We start from the raw sequence: 15918 nt of genomic DNA, 5'->3' as shown, positions 1-15918 counted from the left end.
TAAAACCAGGAAAATAGAAAGAACAACTCTATCTGTCGCATTTGAATAGAAAACAAACCTTCCTATCATCAACATCTCAATCTGAGGGTTGTAGATTTAGAACTCAAATAGCCCTTTGCAGGCTTCTGGCCCAACCACCCCTTTTCATGCATGAGGAGGTTGAGGCCTAGAGGGGAAAAAGAATTTGGTCAGGGTCATCTAGGCAAGATCATTGGTGACCAAGATGGGATTTGAACCCAGGTCCTCAGAGTCTCAGTCTAATGCTTTTTTTGCTACAGTACACTGTCTCTTTCAGTATCAATTTTCTCTGTGGTTTATTTGGATAAGAAAACTTGTATGAGTTTTAATGTAAAGGTAGGTCTAGCTATAATTTATTTTGAAGGCTAAAAAGTTAAAATAGAAAAGAACTGGGTTTTGGTGAGCTTAGGTATTAGGGCTCTCTCTTTTCTCTTCCAATTATTGTGTATACATTGTGTATATTGCCTGTTTACTTCTTAATAGCTCATCTGTAGGACCATAGATTTAAAGCTGATGAACACCTTAGAGGCAATCTCATCTCATTTTACAGACAAAGAAACTGAGGCCCAGAGATATTAAGTAACTTGTCCAGGGTCATACAGGATTCTCTTCCATTTTCCTGATCTCTCTGACTTCAGATCTAAGAGGAAAGTTGAGTCTTATTATAAAGAAAATTTCCTAATACTTAGAACTATCTAGAAGTGCGATGGGCTGCTTTGGAAGGTAGTGGGTTCCCATGTCTGGAGGTCTTCAAAGAGATGCCTCAATTCCCCTACTTCTCCTTCCTACTGCAGCCCACTGCCCCTTCTCAAAGAATGGCAAGCTTTTCGGAGGGACAGGGCCTGGCTTTTATTTCCTTTTTGGATTCCTCTCCCTAGCACAAAAGTACCCTTCGCCTGGAGTGAGTGCCTAGGAGTAGGGAACTTTGAGCATTTAGAAGTTCAGACGCTTGGACACAATGTGCGAGCTGAGAGGCTAACGCTGTGGTGATTTATGTTATTAGACGTCCTTTTTAGCAATCCTGTGATTACATTTTTTAGTGGCAGATAGAAATAAAGCAAACTCTCTGTGATCCTTTAGGGTGTTTTTATTCAAGCACTGCTCTGCTAATGACACCGGAATAATCGCCTTGTCACTCATTAATTTTAAAGCGGAAACATTTCAAAGAGAAGTGTTTTGACACTTCTAGCTTGTGGTTTTATTGTCTCAGCAACATTTCATTTCTTAGGGCAAGACGGGGGGTTGGGGGGGGGCGGAATTCTAGGCCCTGGTTCCTGTCTTCTTCCATATTGCACTCATTACCATCTTGGACGAGTTTTCCTCTCTGTATCTCATTCTTTCCAGAAATGAACTAGAGATGACACTTGTTTTCGGAATGCTTTGGGTCTTCTGCCTTTTCCCAACATTTTATTATTCAAACAGTTAAACATGAGAACATCCCCATCTGTCCAGTTGCTTGGGTTCACAGCCTGAGAGTCACCTTCGACCCTTCCTTCTCTCTCATCTCCCATATCCAATCAGTTGCCAAGTTTTATTGGTTCTGCCTTCACATTTCTTTTTTTTTAATCCTTTTTTTTTTTTTGGAGGGGGGAAGGCAGGGCAGTTGGGGTTAAGTGACTTGCCCAAGGTCACACAGCTAGTAAGAGTATCAAGTGTCTGAGGCTGGATTTGATCTCAGTTTCTCCTGACTCCAGGGCCGGTGCTTTACTCACTGTGCCACCTAGCTGCCCCAGCCTTTACATTTCTTGAATCCATTCTGAGACCCTACTGGAGCATGCCCTCCCCCCTGCCTCAGTCATTGATCTTCTCTTCTTCTTGAAATTATTTGATGTTTTCCTTGTGTTTACTTCTTTACGTACCTGTTGTGCCCCTTGGTAGAACTGAAGTTTCTTGAGGGGAAGGACCGTTTAATTTTGTCTTGGCATTCCCAGCACTTGGTGTAGTACCTCACATGGAGGTAATAAATGCTTGCTGAATGTCTGTCTGATAACGGTGCAATGGCCTTAACCAGTGTTTTCCTCCTTCTCTTAAGGGTGTGAATAATTTTGTACATTACAAGTTCAGTCATCTACCCTCCAAAGAGAGACAGACAATAGTCGAGCTGGCCAAGATGTTTCTAAACCGTATCAACTACTGGCATCTGGAGACGCCATCGCAGCGAAGGTTACGGTCTCCAAATGATGATGTCGCAGGATACAAGGTGAACTACACCAGGTAATTGGGTCAGGTGCCGTCACCGGGGCATGGAAGTGACCGTGGGTTCTCCAGGGCCGTGCTGGAGGAGGTCTTAGAAAACGGGGCAAGCTGACAGTAGGGGCCAGGCCGACCCATAGACTGTCTGTCTGTCATCTGCGGACTGGGCTGGCTAAGGGAGGAGAGGCTCATTCAGCTGCAGCAACCCTCAATGACCCTTTCCCAATAGCTCGTGACCTATGTTGGCAGAGATTATAGCCAAACGGCTGAAATCATGGATCCTTGGATTACTAATGGAGAATAACACACTGATGAAATGCACATGCATGTACACATTCACTGTACGTGTGTGTGTATATACATGTACGTGTGTGTACATGTATGTAGTGAATGGAGGCTTCTTTTAGGATCTGGACAGTTCAGAGTAGATAATGTAGATCACAGTTCTTTTTTGTTCTGGAAAATTTAACTATTTGGCCTTATATTTGGCATAGGGAAGGGGAACTGGTCCTTTCTCTGCAGCTTAGGCTTAGAGAGTAGCCTGGGGCATTGAGAGATTGGACTTGCCCAGGCTCACACAGCCAGTATGTGTCAGAGGGGAGACTTGAACCCAGATCTTTTTGGCTTTGAGGCTATCTCCCTCTCCACTACACCAGGGTACCTCCTATTTGTGGGGACATTTTAGGGTCCTTATCGACTCTGCACTTGTTTTGACTGTTCAAAGACCTGTTATTTTGTGATGGTGAGAACTCCTCTACCACCTGGTTCACTGGCTTTAAGTTTGCATAGTGCTTTGTGTATGTCACCTTGTCTGCTCCTTGCAATGACCCTGCAAGAATAGGTACTATCATTACCATCTCCATTTTATAGAAGGAAAAACTGCTTACTAGAGAGCTGGAGTTACTGGTCCAGACACACAAATTTCTGAGACAGGATTTGAACTCACTTCTTCTTGACTTCAAGTTCAGCCCTCCAGCCATGATGTCACTTAGCTGCCTTCGAAGGCTGTGGCTAAACTCTGGTCAGCCTCATGATGGGAGTGTCTATACCTTACTAAGCTGGTGGTTAGGCAGGAAACGTGAGCCATCATGGTGCTTGTCCTCAAAGGCCTTCCAGCTTGTTGTAGGACCTCCACAGGCATTGCCTCTGAGAAGGAAGGCTCACCTTCATGCTGTGTTGAGGCCTTGGAAGAAGCCTGTAGTGGAAGTGCCCTTTGACTAAACGTGATCATTGGCGAGTGAGTACTTCCCTTTGTGACATTTGACCTTGGGAGCAGTTGACCAAGCTCTGAAGATCTCATATTGGAGCTGCAAGAAGTCCTTCCATGCTTGTTGTTATTAAAATGACCAGAGAGGAAGTGGTAACAGTAGCTTCTGTTTTAGGGTTCCTTGCAGACATCCTTTTGCTTGACCCTCACAGCCCTGTGAGGTAGGTCAGACAACTTCTGTCTTCCCTGTAAGAGATGGGGAAGCCAAGGGAACAAAGAGGTCAGAGGGTGCACTCAAGGTGAAATCCCTAGTAAATGGCATACCTGGGACTCCAATGCCCTTTCCATCATTCCATACTGGAGCATTAGTTTGATGCATATCACTTAAATAACATGTCTGTTCAGCAATATTCTTCCATAACAAATGGTAGAGGAAAAATGCTATAGTGAAAATGAAGCACCTGTAGTTTCTTTAAGTGAAACCCCACCTAGCCTTTGGCAACTGTATGAAATATGAGTAGCAGAACCCATTAAACTTGAAAGTTCATAGCTATTTAAAGGATAAATTCCTAAGAAAGGCATCCAGATCCAGATATTGCTTTTAGGAGCACAGGGGAAGGTGAGGTTGCCAGCAGGGCTTTGGGTGGCCCTGGGTGTATTAGCACCTCATCATGGGACACAAATAGCAAAGCTGCTCCAGCAAGAAAAGGGAGATTTAAATGGGAGGTCCCAGGAAGCTAGGATATTTGCAAAAATTCAGTAAGTGACATTAAACAGTAACCAAAAGAGAACCCCAAAAAACTCTTGACTGATCCATTACTCATGGTTGGATGGAAGTTAGCTGCCAGGAATGTGAAAATGGAAAGCTAAGAAAATCATATATCTGAGTTTTGAAATCATCTTATTGGAAAATACTGCATACAGTACTTCAGTAGATGAGAATTTTCTAGCCACCACTACCCCCTTCCTTGCTCCGCCTCCGACGTAGCAGGCAGATAAACCAGATCTAATAGAGCAGATTGCAAGCAAAGAAAACCTCCTGAATGAAATTCAAGTGAAGCCAGCCAGATGTGTTCTTAAATCAATTGGATAGAATAAGGAATGCAGACAAAAAAGAACCTGTAGCTATTGCAGAATCTGGGAGTCTGAAGGGACTTCAATGGCCCATCCAGAGCCACCCATGCCACAATTCACGCTACCTCTGTGATAGATCAGGCAGCCAGCCTTTACATGAAGACCTCTAGTGAGAGAGGATGCATGCACTACCTCCTGAGGCATTTCTACTCCACTTTGGGGCCACTGTGATTACTAGATTACTATTATCTTTATATTGAGCCATAATTTGCCACCTGGCAATTTCCATCCGTTTCTTTTAGATCCTTTTCTTTTTTTGTCTTGTTGTTGTTATTTTTTCTAGCTCTTTTTTCTAGGGGATCAGTTGTTACCCTTTTTGGGTTATGGGCCACAGTGGCAGCTGATCCCTATGGATCACCTACACCTACAGATCTCTTCTGAGAATAATGTGTTTAAATGCATAAAATAAAACATGTAGCATTACAAGGAAACCAATTATGTTGAAATACAGTTATCAAAATGCTTAAAAGAAAAATAGTTCATGGGCCCCAGGTTAAAAAATAATCCCCTCCTCTAGGGCCATGCACAAATCCTTCTATGTGAATGCTCCTTCAAATACTGCCAGACTTATGCTATGTCTCGTAAGTTCTTATTTACCACCTGCTTCTGCCATGGTGATTATAGATACGGGTAGAGAAGGACCCATCTAGACCAGCTCCCTCGTTTCACAGACGAGGAAGATGAGGTCAGGGAAGTTCAGTGATTTGCTCAAGATCCTACAGGTGGTATGGGTTGGGCCTTTGATCTGAAAGTCAGGAATCTTTCCACCAAACTACAAGGCTTTTCTTCTCTGGGCTAAAACATCTCGACTTCCTATAATCCTAATATGGCGCATGCTTGAGGCTCCAGCCATTGTGGCTGCCTTTCTGTTGGCACTCTCCGGTGTGTCTGTGTACTTCCTTGTGGATATGCAGTGCTGAAAAGAGGCTGCATTTCATGGAGGATGTGATTCAAGCAGGGGACAGCAGAGCAGGACTGTTAGCTCCTTATTCCTGACCTCTGTCTCTCTCACCACAGCCAAAGACAAAGGCCTTGGCCTTTTGGGTTGTCACATCACACTGTTGACATCTGCTAAGATTTTGCTTAAATGAGAGAATACAGGAAATAGAACACTCAGTGTCAAAGAAGAAAGACCATTATAGGGAAGACTAGCATGGAAATTTTGAGACCCAACAATTGTTTGAGTCAGAGTTTCCCTGGTGCAAATGTGTTTAGCAGTGACAGCCACACCATGATGCATATCACAGAGATAGATATATGTTCTCAACCTTGAGTACCTTTTTGTAATACATACCTAGACTTTATTGTGATATTTTAGTGAAATGTCCAGCCCTAATCTCATCCCTAAAACAAAAGCCCATTTAAGAAAATATAATTTAAATTAAATTTAAAATTTTAATTTTTTCACTGAACAAAATTCTATTTTCTTTCCTTGCTCTCTTTCTCTCTCTCATTCACTCTCTCCCTCTCTCTCTCTCTCTCTCACACACACACACACACACACACGAAGGAAAAGAAGAAAACCCTTGTAACACATATGCATTGTTGAGCAAAACAAATTCCTACATTAGACATATCCAAAAAGTAGATTTCTGCCCGTTGCCTCTTTGTCAGGAGGTGGTAGCATGCTTTATTCTCGGTCCTCTGGAATTTTGGTTGGTCATTGTGTTAATCAGAGTTCACTTGGCTTTCAATCCCATGTTGTTAGCATTAGTTTTCCTCCAGTGATGTGGAATTTCTTTATCATGATTTAAATGTCCAAGAGTTGAAGTTGGCGATCACCTAAAAGGCAGTGGAGAAGTCAAGGTCCACAGTGGGCAAGAACAGGCTGCAACATGTTGTACCCAAGGAATTCTAGAAGCTGTGTAAAGGAAGTCATCAGATGTTTGTTTGAAAAAACAATGTGGTCACATTATGTGAGGAGAGCAAACTATTAAGGGAAGGCCAGCCAACCAGCATCCTGCTGGTCTCCTTGTCATGTCATAAAGCTGTGAGCCCCCCAGCACATTGGGTCACCCCCCCTTCATGCAAATCTAAAAGAGGACATGTTCAAGAAATGCATAGGATATGCAGGGATGGGTGGGCTATTCTCTGTAAGAGGAGGAAAACCTCAAAGTGATAAAGTCATACATCCCCTGCAGTTCTGCAATTTCTTATCTGGAACATGTTCAGCATAGAAATGATGTAGTAGCAGAAACCACAAAGAAGATAAAGGATTTTTAAGTGATTCAATGGCATAGTAATGAACAAGGGCAAAGAGGGAAATACGGCTGTGTAAGGAAACCTCATATTTTGTTACTTGGATGTAATCATGATATATGGATATAGGAAGAAAGCCTCCAAGGGGAAGAAAAAGATGAGAAGTGAAAATCTTTAAATTCAGAAATTACTCGTGAAGGCTTACCCTGGATAGCTCAGTGGCAGAGTAGATTGAGGCCTGACTCTACTTGGAGTGGGGAAGACTTGTTCAAATCTTGGCTCGAGCACATGTGACACTGGGCGAGTCACTTAACCTCTCTCTGGGCCTAGTTTCCTCACCTAAAAAGATAAGGGCATTGGGTTGGAAGACCTCTAAAGCCCCATCCAACTCTGTGATCCTGGGTCTTCTTGCTTCTGTTTGCTCTCTCTGTCTTTAAAAATTGAATTTGGTTAGTGAGTTTGTTGTAGATTCACATCATATTCTTTAGGCCACTCCTTTTATTCATTGGGAACATTTCTGTTGGTGTCAGAGTTTGTTTGAGAGAGAAAGATAAACTAGGAATTCATGTACAGAACAGGGAACAAACCAAGTGTCTCGGGCTGAGAGAGAGCCCCAGTTCCTGATAAGAAATTCATAGCAGCACGTGGCCAGCTGCAGAACAGTCATGAGAGCCCTTTGGATACTGCTGGCCCTAAACTACTTCTAACTCCAAGCAAACCATCTAACCTCCTGTTACATGGAGCCCTAATTCCAGCCTTATTTCCTCATCTGTAAAACAAGAGGGTTGAGGTGGTCTCAGTTAGGGGTGGGTGGGGAACCTGTGGCTTTCTAGGTCCTTGGACTGAGTCCAAGCTTTACAGAACAGATTCTTTTATTAAGGGGATTTGTTTTGTGAAGTTCGAATTTAGTCAAAGGACCACACTTGAGGACCTAGAGGGACACATGTGGCCTTGAGGCCACAGGTTCCCCATCCCTGGTCTTGGTGAATCCTTTCTGCTTTAGGAATCTTTAAGGTCCATTCAAGATATAACATTCTGTATCCAGTCAAAATGTGAGAAGAATAACGTGATTTAAAAAATGCAAATGCTGTGCCAAGACAGCCCAGAGCAGCGCAGACCGTGGCATTTTAGGTTCATTCGTAGATCGGTGAGCAAACGAAAAAGAATGACATTGAAATGAGGTCTGTATTCCAGGCTTGAGATGCGATGAGATGTTATCTTACTTCCTTTTATAATGGAGTCAGAAACAAAAATGCCTCCTCGTAGATGACCGCCAGGCCTGGAAGGCAGCCTTTCCATTTGTTTATCTCTGTAACTGAAATCATAGGTAAACCACCCCACTTCCTTTTCTTCCTGTCACTTCAAGCATTGACCATTCGCGTCAATTACAAGAAGTCAGTGACTCAGTCACTTACTCTTATCTACTGGAAATTGTGCAGATTTATAAAGTCAGATTTATTTGAGAAATAAGAAACACAACTTAATGTCTATAAAAGGATTCCTAGTGAAATGTGTGGAATGTGAGACATTTCGAAATTGGACAGGAACCATCCAGTGCTATCCTTCCTCCCTAGCCCCTTCCAGGCATTACTGCACGGCCTACTAAATCTCTTTATGATTTTTTAATGGTAATATTAATGAACTGTCATCTTCGGCAGGAAGAACATCAGTCTTCAGGAGAGAGACAGACACATAGAGGCTCTTTTATAGGTGGAGCTTCTCCCTAGGCCCAAATTTTTGTTAAGCTTTCAATTTCTAGAAAACTCGACAGTGTTTTTACATGATTCTTTTCTGACCAAGAGTCCTGGAAACAACCTTTAGGATATGATTAGGTACCTACAATTGGCCATCTAACTTGAAGGTTACTCCTCTGTTCTGTGAATAGTTAACATTTCTTATGTAGTTGGTTTGGAGGTAGTTGGGTACCATTTCCTTCTCAAAATAATAAATGATGTTTGTATGATACATACATTACCTCGTTGGGTCTCACAGGAACCCTATGAGGTGTGGTTTCTACTAGAGGTGTTACTGGATCCATTTTGCAGATGAGAAAACAGGAGCTTAGTGAGGTTAGGTGACTTGTACAAGGTCACACAACTCAAATGACAGAGGCAAGACTTGACTCATTCTTCTTGGCAGCACACCCAGCATTCTATGCACAATACTATACAGGCTTTCCAGTAGTCAGTCAGTCTAAGGAGCAAGATGGTGCAAGCAATTATGTGCAGACTAGATCTATACAGGATAAATTGGAGATAATCAAAGAGGGAAGATGGTAATGTCCCAATGCCCAGCACTGTTGGTTCCGTGACAAGCCATTTCTTTCTGTAGCCCACGGCAAATGCAGTTCGTCTCAACTTTGTCATTATAGCTGCGTTTCCTCCTGATCTCTCGGCAACACAAAACTTTTGTGCTCTGCTTTGACAACGTAAGCCTGAAGTTCCTTTCAGGAAAGGACTTCTCAGTGATGGAGAAGAGGAGAGTGGAGGAGAGATTGGAAGTGGAATACAGCTTGGTGCATTTCAAAAGTGAAGTACTGGTGAAGAAAGTACTAATGAAAGCCTGCCTTTAATTAGGAAAAAAATTCAGGGGAGGAGGGGAATGAAGAGAAGAAGGCAGCATTGAGACTGGAGAGTAAATGATGTAAAGAATGAGTAAGGGGCAACAGAGAGAGAATGATAATGATCACAGTCATAAAAATTATTAGACCGGACTCGAACCCAGAACCCAGGTGTGTAGGTCGCCAAGTCTGGCAGTTCTCATCTCCGTCTGCTGCCTGGAGACAGGATGGTTTGACTGGCTTTATTGGCTTTTATTAAAAGACTCACAAGTACTATCAGACGCCCATAGACCAGGCATTCATCATCAGCAGACGTTCCTCCTGGGGCCGTGGAAAGAGCTCTGGCTTTGGAATCCTAGCACCTGGGTTCAAATCCCGCCTCCACAACTTAACTGCTTTTGTGACCTTGGTATGTCGTTTGACCTTGTGGAACTTCAGCCTCCTCATCAGGAAAATGAGGCTGGTGGACCAGGTGGTGTTGAAGGTCACTCTCACCTCTGAATCTTCAGGGTTTAAATTTAAAGGCAATATCTCGGTCGTGTAAGGAAAAGAGGACGTGTGATCCAAAACCTGGGTTGACCGGGGAAACCGAAGGTCAGCAGAAATAAAGATCACATTTTTTTCCCATCCAGTTTCTCATCCCTGAAACCTGGCGGGCTGTTGGACCCCAGGTTCGGGACGCTTACTGAATGCTACTGTAACAAATTATGTCTGGTGGTGTTTAGTCCGTTAGTCGTGTCTGACTCTTTGTGACCCCGTTTGGGATTTTTTTTTCTGGGCAAACCTACTAGAGGCGTTTGCCATTTCCTCCTCCGGTTCATTTTATAGGTGAGGAAACTGAGGCCAACTGAGTGGTCACACAGCCACTAAGTGTCTGAAGCTGGATTTGAACTCAGGTTCTCTTGACTCCAGGGCCAGCACTCCATCCTAGCTGCTCCTGTAATCAGACAGCATGAGGCTAACCAGCGATCACCCAGTCATCCGTGGCTAGTGACTTTGCTAGTTTGACTGATGTGAATTCTTAACGTTATGACAAGGACAGGATGAGGTTTCTTTCCAGTTGTCTTGAGGGTGACCCCAGTTGGCTGCGTCAGAGTGCTGCAGGGTTAATTGCTTACGGTTTTTTTCATTGCTTCAGGTGGCTGTGCTACTGTCACGTGCCCCAGTTCTGTGACAGCCTCCCCCGGTATGAGACCACCCAGGTGTTCGGGAGAACGCTGCTGCGCTCCGTCTTCACCGTGATGAGACGGCAGCTCCTTGAGCAGGCCCGGCAGGAGAAAGACAAGCTGCCCCTGGAGAAGCGAACGCTCATCCTCACCCATTTCCCAAAGTAAGGAGAAGCGGCTTGAGGGCTGGAAGCGGCTGGCTAAGTGGTCCAGGGGGCAGAGGTCAAGGGAAGCCAAACCTGGGAAGGGCTGCTCTCTTAAGCACACATTTCTTCACCTTTCTCCCAACTTTCCCAGTGCTGGGGAATGTTCCAGACTTGTTTTCTAAAGTGACAGAACAGACTTAGGTGGCTCACAGCATTCCAGTGGAATGCTCCTGCGTTTGGTCTTCTCCCTGGCCTGCTTTCTGAGCCAGCATCACGACCTCCAGTCATGTAGTTATAGGTCCGCTTCCTGGAAGCTGGAGTCATTCATTCAGCAGCGCTTCTTGTGTGCTTCCTATGTGCCGAGTGCTGAGGATACAGAGAAAAAAACCAGAACAGTCACTTCCCTCAAGAAGCTTCCATTCCACCTGGGGAGATGGTGCGTGTGTGTACGTGTGGAGACACATACACGATAGATACACAGTAGCGGCCAGCTAGCCCTTGAGGGGGCGGGGAAGGCCCTGGTAGCTGGGGAAGGGTGGAGCCGAGTAGGAGAGCACCCCGCAGAAGCAGCATGGGAGCTGAATCTTAAAGGAAGCCAGGAGGCAAGGGTGAGAGCGAAAGTATTCCAGGTATGGGGAAGGTGGGGTGGTGTGAAGGGCAACATCAGCTCAGCTCCATGGGGATAACATGGTCCCTTTCTGAGTTCAGGATCCTGAACATTTAGTTCTCTAGAAATGGGCATGTTTTCATTCTGCGCCTTCCTCGGCCACAGCTTAAAATGTTTCAGAGTTGGAAGAAATGTGGCAGGAGGCAAAAGCAAATGAGAGGGTCCTGTTCTTTGTCATTGACCTTGCCAATGAGGTCTTAAGCACCTGGAGTAATGAAATGCTTGGAACCACAAAGCCTTGTTTACTAAGAGGACATTGGTGACTTCTTTTGAGGAGCATGAGCCATGACCTTCCTGTATTTGAGACATAAGTCCGCATAGAGTTGTTTGTCTGCACTGCAGGGGGGAAGGTGGTGTTACTCAGATGTTATTCAAAGACTGGTTCCCTGTAGTTAAATCTAGAAGAGTGGATTTCAAAAGTGAAATGTCTATTAAATGTAGTGTACATTTCCAGACAGTTTAACATGCTTTATGTTTTAGGTGTCAGGAAAGAAAAAATTATAGTTAGCCTGAAAATAGAAATGACTGGAAATTCCCTTGATGTTGATTTGAAAGAGAGATCTGAATGTCCTCAAGCCTCAAAGTCACGTCAGCGCTGTCTTGTCTTGGGTCACTCCAAGAAAGCAGGAACCCTCAAGGTGCTGGACATTTACATCTACTCTTTAGACTTACTCATTTTCAAAGTCTGAAACGTGAATTTTTAGTGGTATGTTAGGCCAGATTGGGAAAATGGAGACCAGTTCTGGAAACAGCTTGGCAGTTTGGACCTGACTCCTAAATAGGTTTATGTCCTTTGGAGGATTTATATGTGCACATCCATATACTCAAGTTAGAGATTTGGGTTTAGAGTCAGGAAGACTGAGGTTCAAATGGCTGTTTCCCCCTGGGCTAATTGCTTCCTCTCCAAGCCTTAGTTTCCTCATCGATAATATAAAGTGGTTGGAAAAAATGGCCTTGAAACTCTCAGTCAGAGCTCCCATGATCTTTTTGGGGGCCCAGATTTAGTTTTTAACTGGATCTTGGTCAGGATCCTTCCCCTCCACTTAGAATATACTACTTCCTCATCATGTCACTTTGGCTACATGATAATAATGCAGATTTCTACGAGCATGTTAGAGTTTGTCAAGTGCGTTCCTCACAGTGACTCAGTGAAGGCTCATAGGACCGTCTGTGGAAGGATGCTTAGAGGCCATAGAGTCCAACCCCTTCACTTTACAGAAGAGTTGTCCGAGGTCCAGAGTGACCACAGTGGCATAGCTATTAATTATCCAAGGTGGGATTTTGAACCTAGTTCTTGTCCTCTAGTCCACTGCTGTATTCACTCCACCATCCTACCTCAAGATCTTTGTGAGAGATCTGGAAGTCATCGAGCCTCAAAATGTGCTACTGATGTATTCCCATTTTAGAACTGAACAAACTGAAGCTTGGTTGAGGTCCCTCAAAGCCAAGATTCTTAGGACTCCAGGTCCATGCTTTTTCCAAGATACTGCTCTCTGCTTCTATTCTCCCTTACTCTTCAGCTTTCCTTGCATGGAGAGGTACCCCATCCCTTCATTCCCATGATAATATTTCTGCAGCTGGGGGCAGAGAGCCACAGGCGAGAAAGAAAGACCAAAGCTGACAGGGACACAGCCAAGGAGTCCCACAGGGAAGAGGGAGCAAAATTTGACCAGCAATGGGAGAGTGTGAGGAGAAGGAGGCTTTATAGATGTGTGTGTGTGGGAGATTGTTTTTTAAGTACCCTTTGTTGACTCTTTTTATTTTGTACACCACTGTCAACACTCCATCTCTCTCCCTACTACTGCCATTGAATCTCCTCTGTAGTCCAGAAAAACAGTTCAGTAAAATCTATCGACTAAATGTCCCATCTGATATAGATTGTACACCCCATTTCACTCCCATAAGCTCCCAACTCTCTACTGAATAATAAACACGAAGGGGCTGGACTGGATGACCTCTCCAATTCCTTCCAGCCCTAAATCTGTGAACCTGTATGTGTTTCATTGTCTGTTCTCTGGGCTAAAGAATGGTGATTGCAAGTGTTTTCAGTAATATTGTATTCATTTCTCTTCTCATTTTGCTTACTTTGCTCTGTGTCTGTTCATGAAAATCTTCCAGAGCTTCTTTGGATCTTTCAAATTTGTCGTTTCTTAGGGTACGATAATGTAATCAATAAATCAGTTAGGCATCGATTAAGCAGCCACTGTGTGTGCTAGTTACTCTGTTAAGTGCTGGACATGAGCAAAGACAAGAACGAAGAAGTGGCTGCCCTCACGGGGCTTATATTCTCTTCATAGACACAAATTCCCCAATTCTTCTAAGCAGCTTTTCACAGCATTTTGTAGTTTCAGGCAAAATTATGGACCCTACACCAAGCAGCACAATTTCCTGTTTCAGTGATATTCAGAGAGAAAGTTGAATTGCCTTCTGCAGCAGCACTTCTTCCCTGAAAATCCATTTGGCCTCTTTCAAATATTGGCTAATTACAGTGTTCTATTGCACCAGCACCCTTAGATTGGAGAGCTAAAAAGCTAACCCTTTTTGTTTCTCACTTTATTATTAATAGCAGGGTCAGACTACCACCCACTTCTTTTATATCCCTTTTCAATGAACATGACAACATTGGAGGCTGTTGGGGGAATTGATGTCGACTGACCTGGCAAACAATTCCTGTTGACTGATTGCTTAGTGTGGGCAAATGCTCAGAATGCATTAGAAGAGGATATGTGCTTCCACTAGGTGATGAAATCATCATTGTTCTTGGCTCTTCTTTCAGCATTTCTCATTTCTCCTCTTTCTAGGCTGTATTTTTGATGAAAATTTCTTTTTTATTGTAGACATAGCAATCTTCAAAATCCCCAATATTTCTTTCTTTCCTTTCTTCCTCCCTCCCTCCCTTCCTTCTTTCCTTCCCTCCTTTTTTTTTTTTTAAGAGTCAATCAGATTTAAGTGACTTGCCCAGGGTCACATAGCTAGCAAGTGTATGAGGCTGGATTGGAACTCAGATCCCCCCTCACTCCATGGCTTGTGAAAACTCCATTATTTCAAAAAAAGAACAAGGAAGACACTTGTGTAAGAAGCTGAACTTCTGTGACAGTTTATTTTATTTATTTTTTTTTTTTTGAAAATTTGACTTTCTTTTTTTTATTTTTTTATTTTTTTTTTCTTTATTTATTTTTAGTTTACCACACACGGCTCTACATAGTTTTGAGTTCCAGTTTTTCTCCCCTCCCTCCCCCCTCCCTCCCCAAGACGGCATGAAGTCTCATATAACTGTCATGTATAACTTCGCATTGAATTAATTTATGCTCTAGTCAAGTCGTGGAGAAGAATTTTGACCAATGGAATGAATCATGAGAAAGAAGAAACAGAACCAAAAAAAAAAAACAAAAAAAAAAAACAAAAAAAAAACCCCCAAAAACAAAAACAAAAGAGAAGCAGAAAAGGCGAGCATGTAGTGTGCCTCAGTCTGTATTCAAACTTCACAGTTCTTTCTCTGAATGAAGATAGCATTCTCCATCGTGAGTCCCCTGGAGTTGTCCTTGCCCCTTTAGGTTGCTGATGTGACAGTTTATTTTTAAAGAGCACAACAGACGTGTATTATGTATATATGTAGATATAAACATACGTGCTAGTTATTTTGAAAGAACAATACATACGTGTATTTAAATATAGATATACACGTATAAAGTATATATGTGTACATACACATGTATACACATACCTATAGTAATAACAAGGCTACTCTGCCCCTTTTCTGCACTTTTTTTCCTTTGTATGTTTTTAACAAATGTTTTCATGGTACTTCTGGGTCTCTCCATCACTACCCACCAACCTGCTGGCTCCTTTCCCCTCACTCCTGAAGTCAAAGTCTTCTCTTATAGCAAATCTGTCTAAGTACAGATAAATCCAGATGAGTCCAAGTATGGATAGTCAAACAGATCATCACATTGGCTGTTTGCAAACATGTGTCCAATTCGCCACCTCAGCTCTATTAGCTCTGTCAAGAGGTGGGAGCTATATTACATCGTCAGTATCTTGAGGTCTTTTAATTTGTCTTTCTTTCCCATCTCTCATTTCCCTTGGACTTTTCTTTTTTTTCTTTTAAATTTATTTGTTTTTAGTTTATGACATTCAGTTCCACAAGTTTTTGAGTTTCCAATTTTCTTCCCCTCCCTCTCCTCCCCCCTCCCCACCCAAGACAGCATGCAATCCAATGTAGGTTTTACATATATCTTCACATTAAACATATTTTCACAATTGACTTTTATTTTCAAGACACAGTTAAAAAAACTTTTATTTTTAAAAATTTTAATTTTTTTCACTTAACAGAAATCTATTTTTTTTTTCCATCACATCTCCCCACCTTGCGGAAAAGAGAAAAGAAAAACAAGGCCCTTGAAGTAAATTTGCCTGGTTGGGCAAAATAAATTTCCTTGTTGAATATTCAAGAAACAGTTCTTAAAAAAAAAAAAAACAACTACTAACACACTTTTCTTCTCCCATGAGAATTCCCTTATAGCTTGACTTTCTGAAAAGATTCTTAAAGGTATCGGAAAAGAGGAAGGAACATATGTATATATATAACAAATATATGGACTTTGGGCATCCCCTTGCCTTCCAGGCAA

General features: G+C 42.8%; 1 protein-coding gene across 1 annotated transcript in view; it reads left to right on the top strand.

Annotated features, from left to right (window-relative positions):
• The window catches only part of KAT2B (lysine acetyltransferase 2B), a 113402-nt gene that overhangs the window by 58284 nt on the left and 39200 nt on the right, over nucleotides 1-15918 (top strand). Inside the window, exons 5-6 of the mRNA XM_036760194.1 lie at nucleotides 2051-2232; nucleotides 10450-10641. Coding sequence (XP_036616089.1) covers nucleotides 2051-2232; nucleotides 10450-10641 — 374 coding nt within the window. The remainder of the gene's footprint in view (nucleotides 1-2050; nucleotides 2233-10449; nucleotides 10642-15918) is intronic.

The sequence above is a fragment of the Trichosurus vulpecula genome, chromosome 5 (genome assembly GCF_011100635.1).
Source record: "Trichosurus vulpecula isolate mTriVul1 chromosome 5, mTriVul1.pri, whole genome shotgun sequence".
Taxonomy (NCBI): Eukaryota; Metazoa; Chordata; class Mammalia; order Diprotodontia; family Phalangeridae; genus Trichosurus; species Trichosurus vulpecula.
Note: the sequence above shows the minus strand (reverse complement) of the source record. Positions and strands in the feature narration are given on the sequence as shown.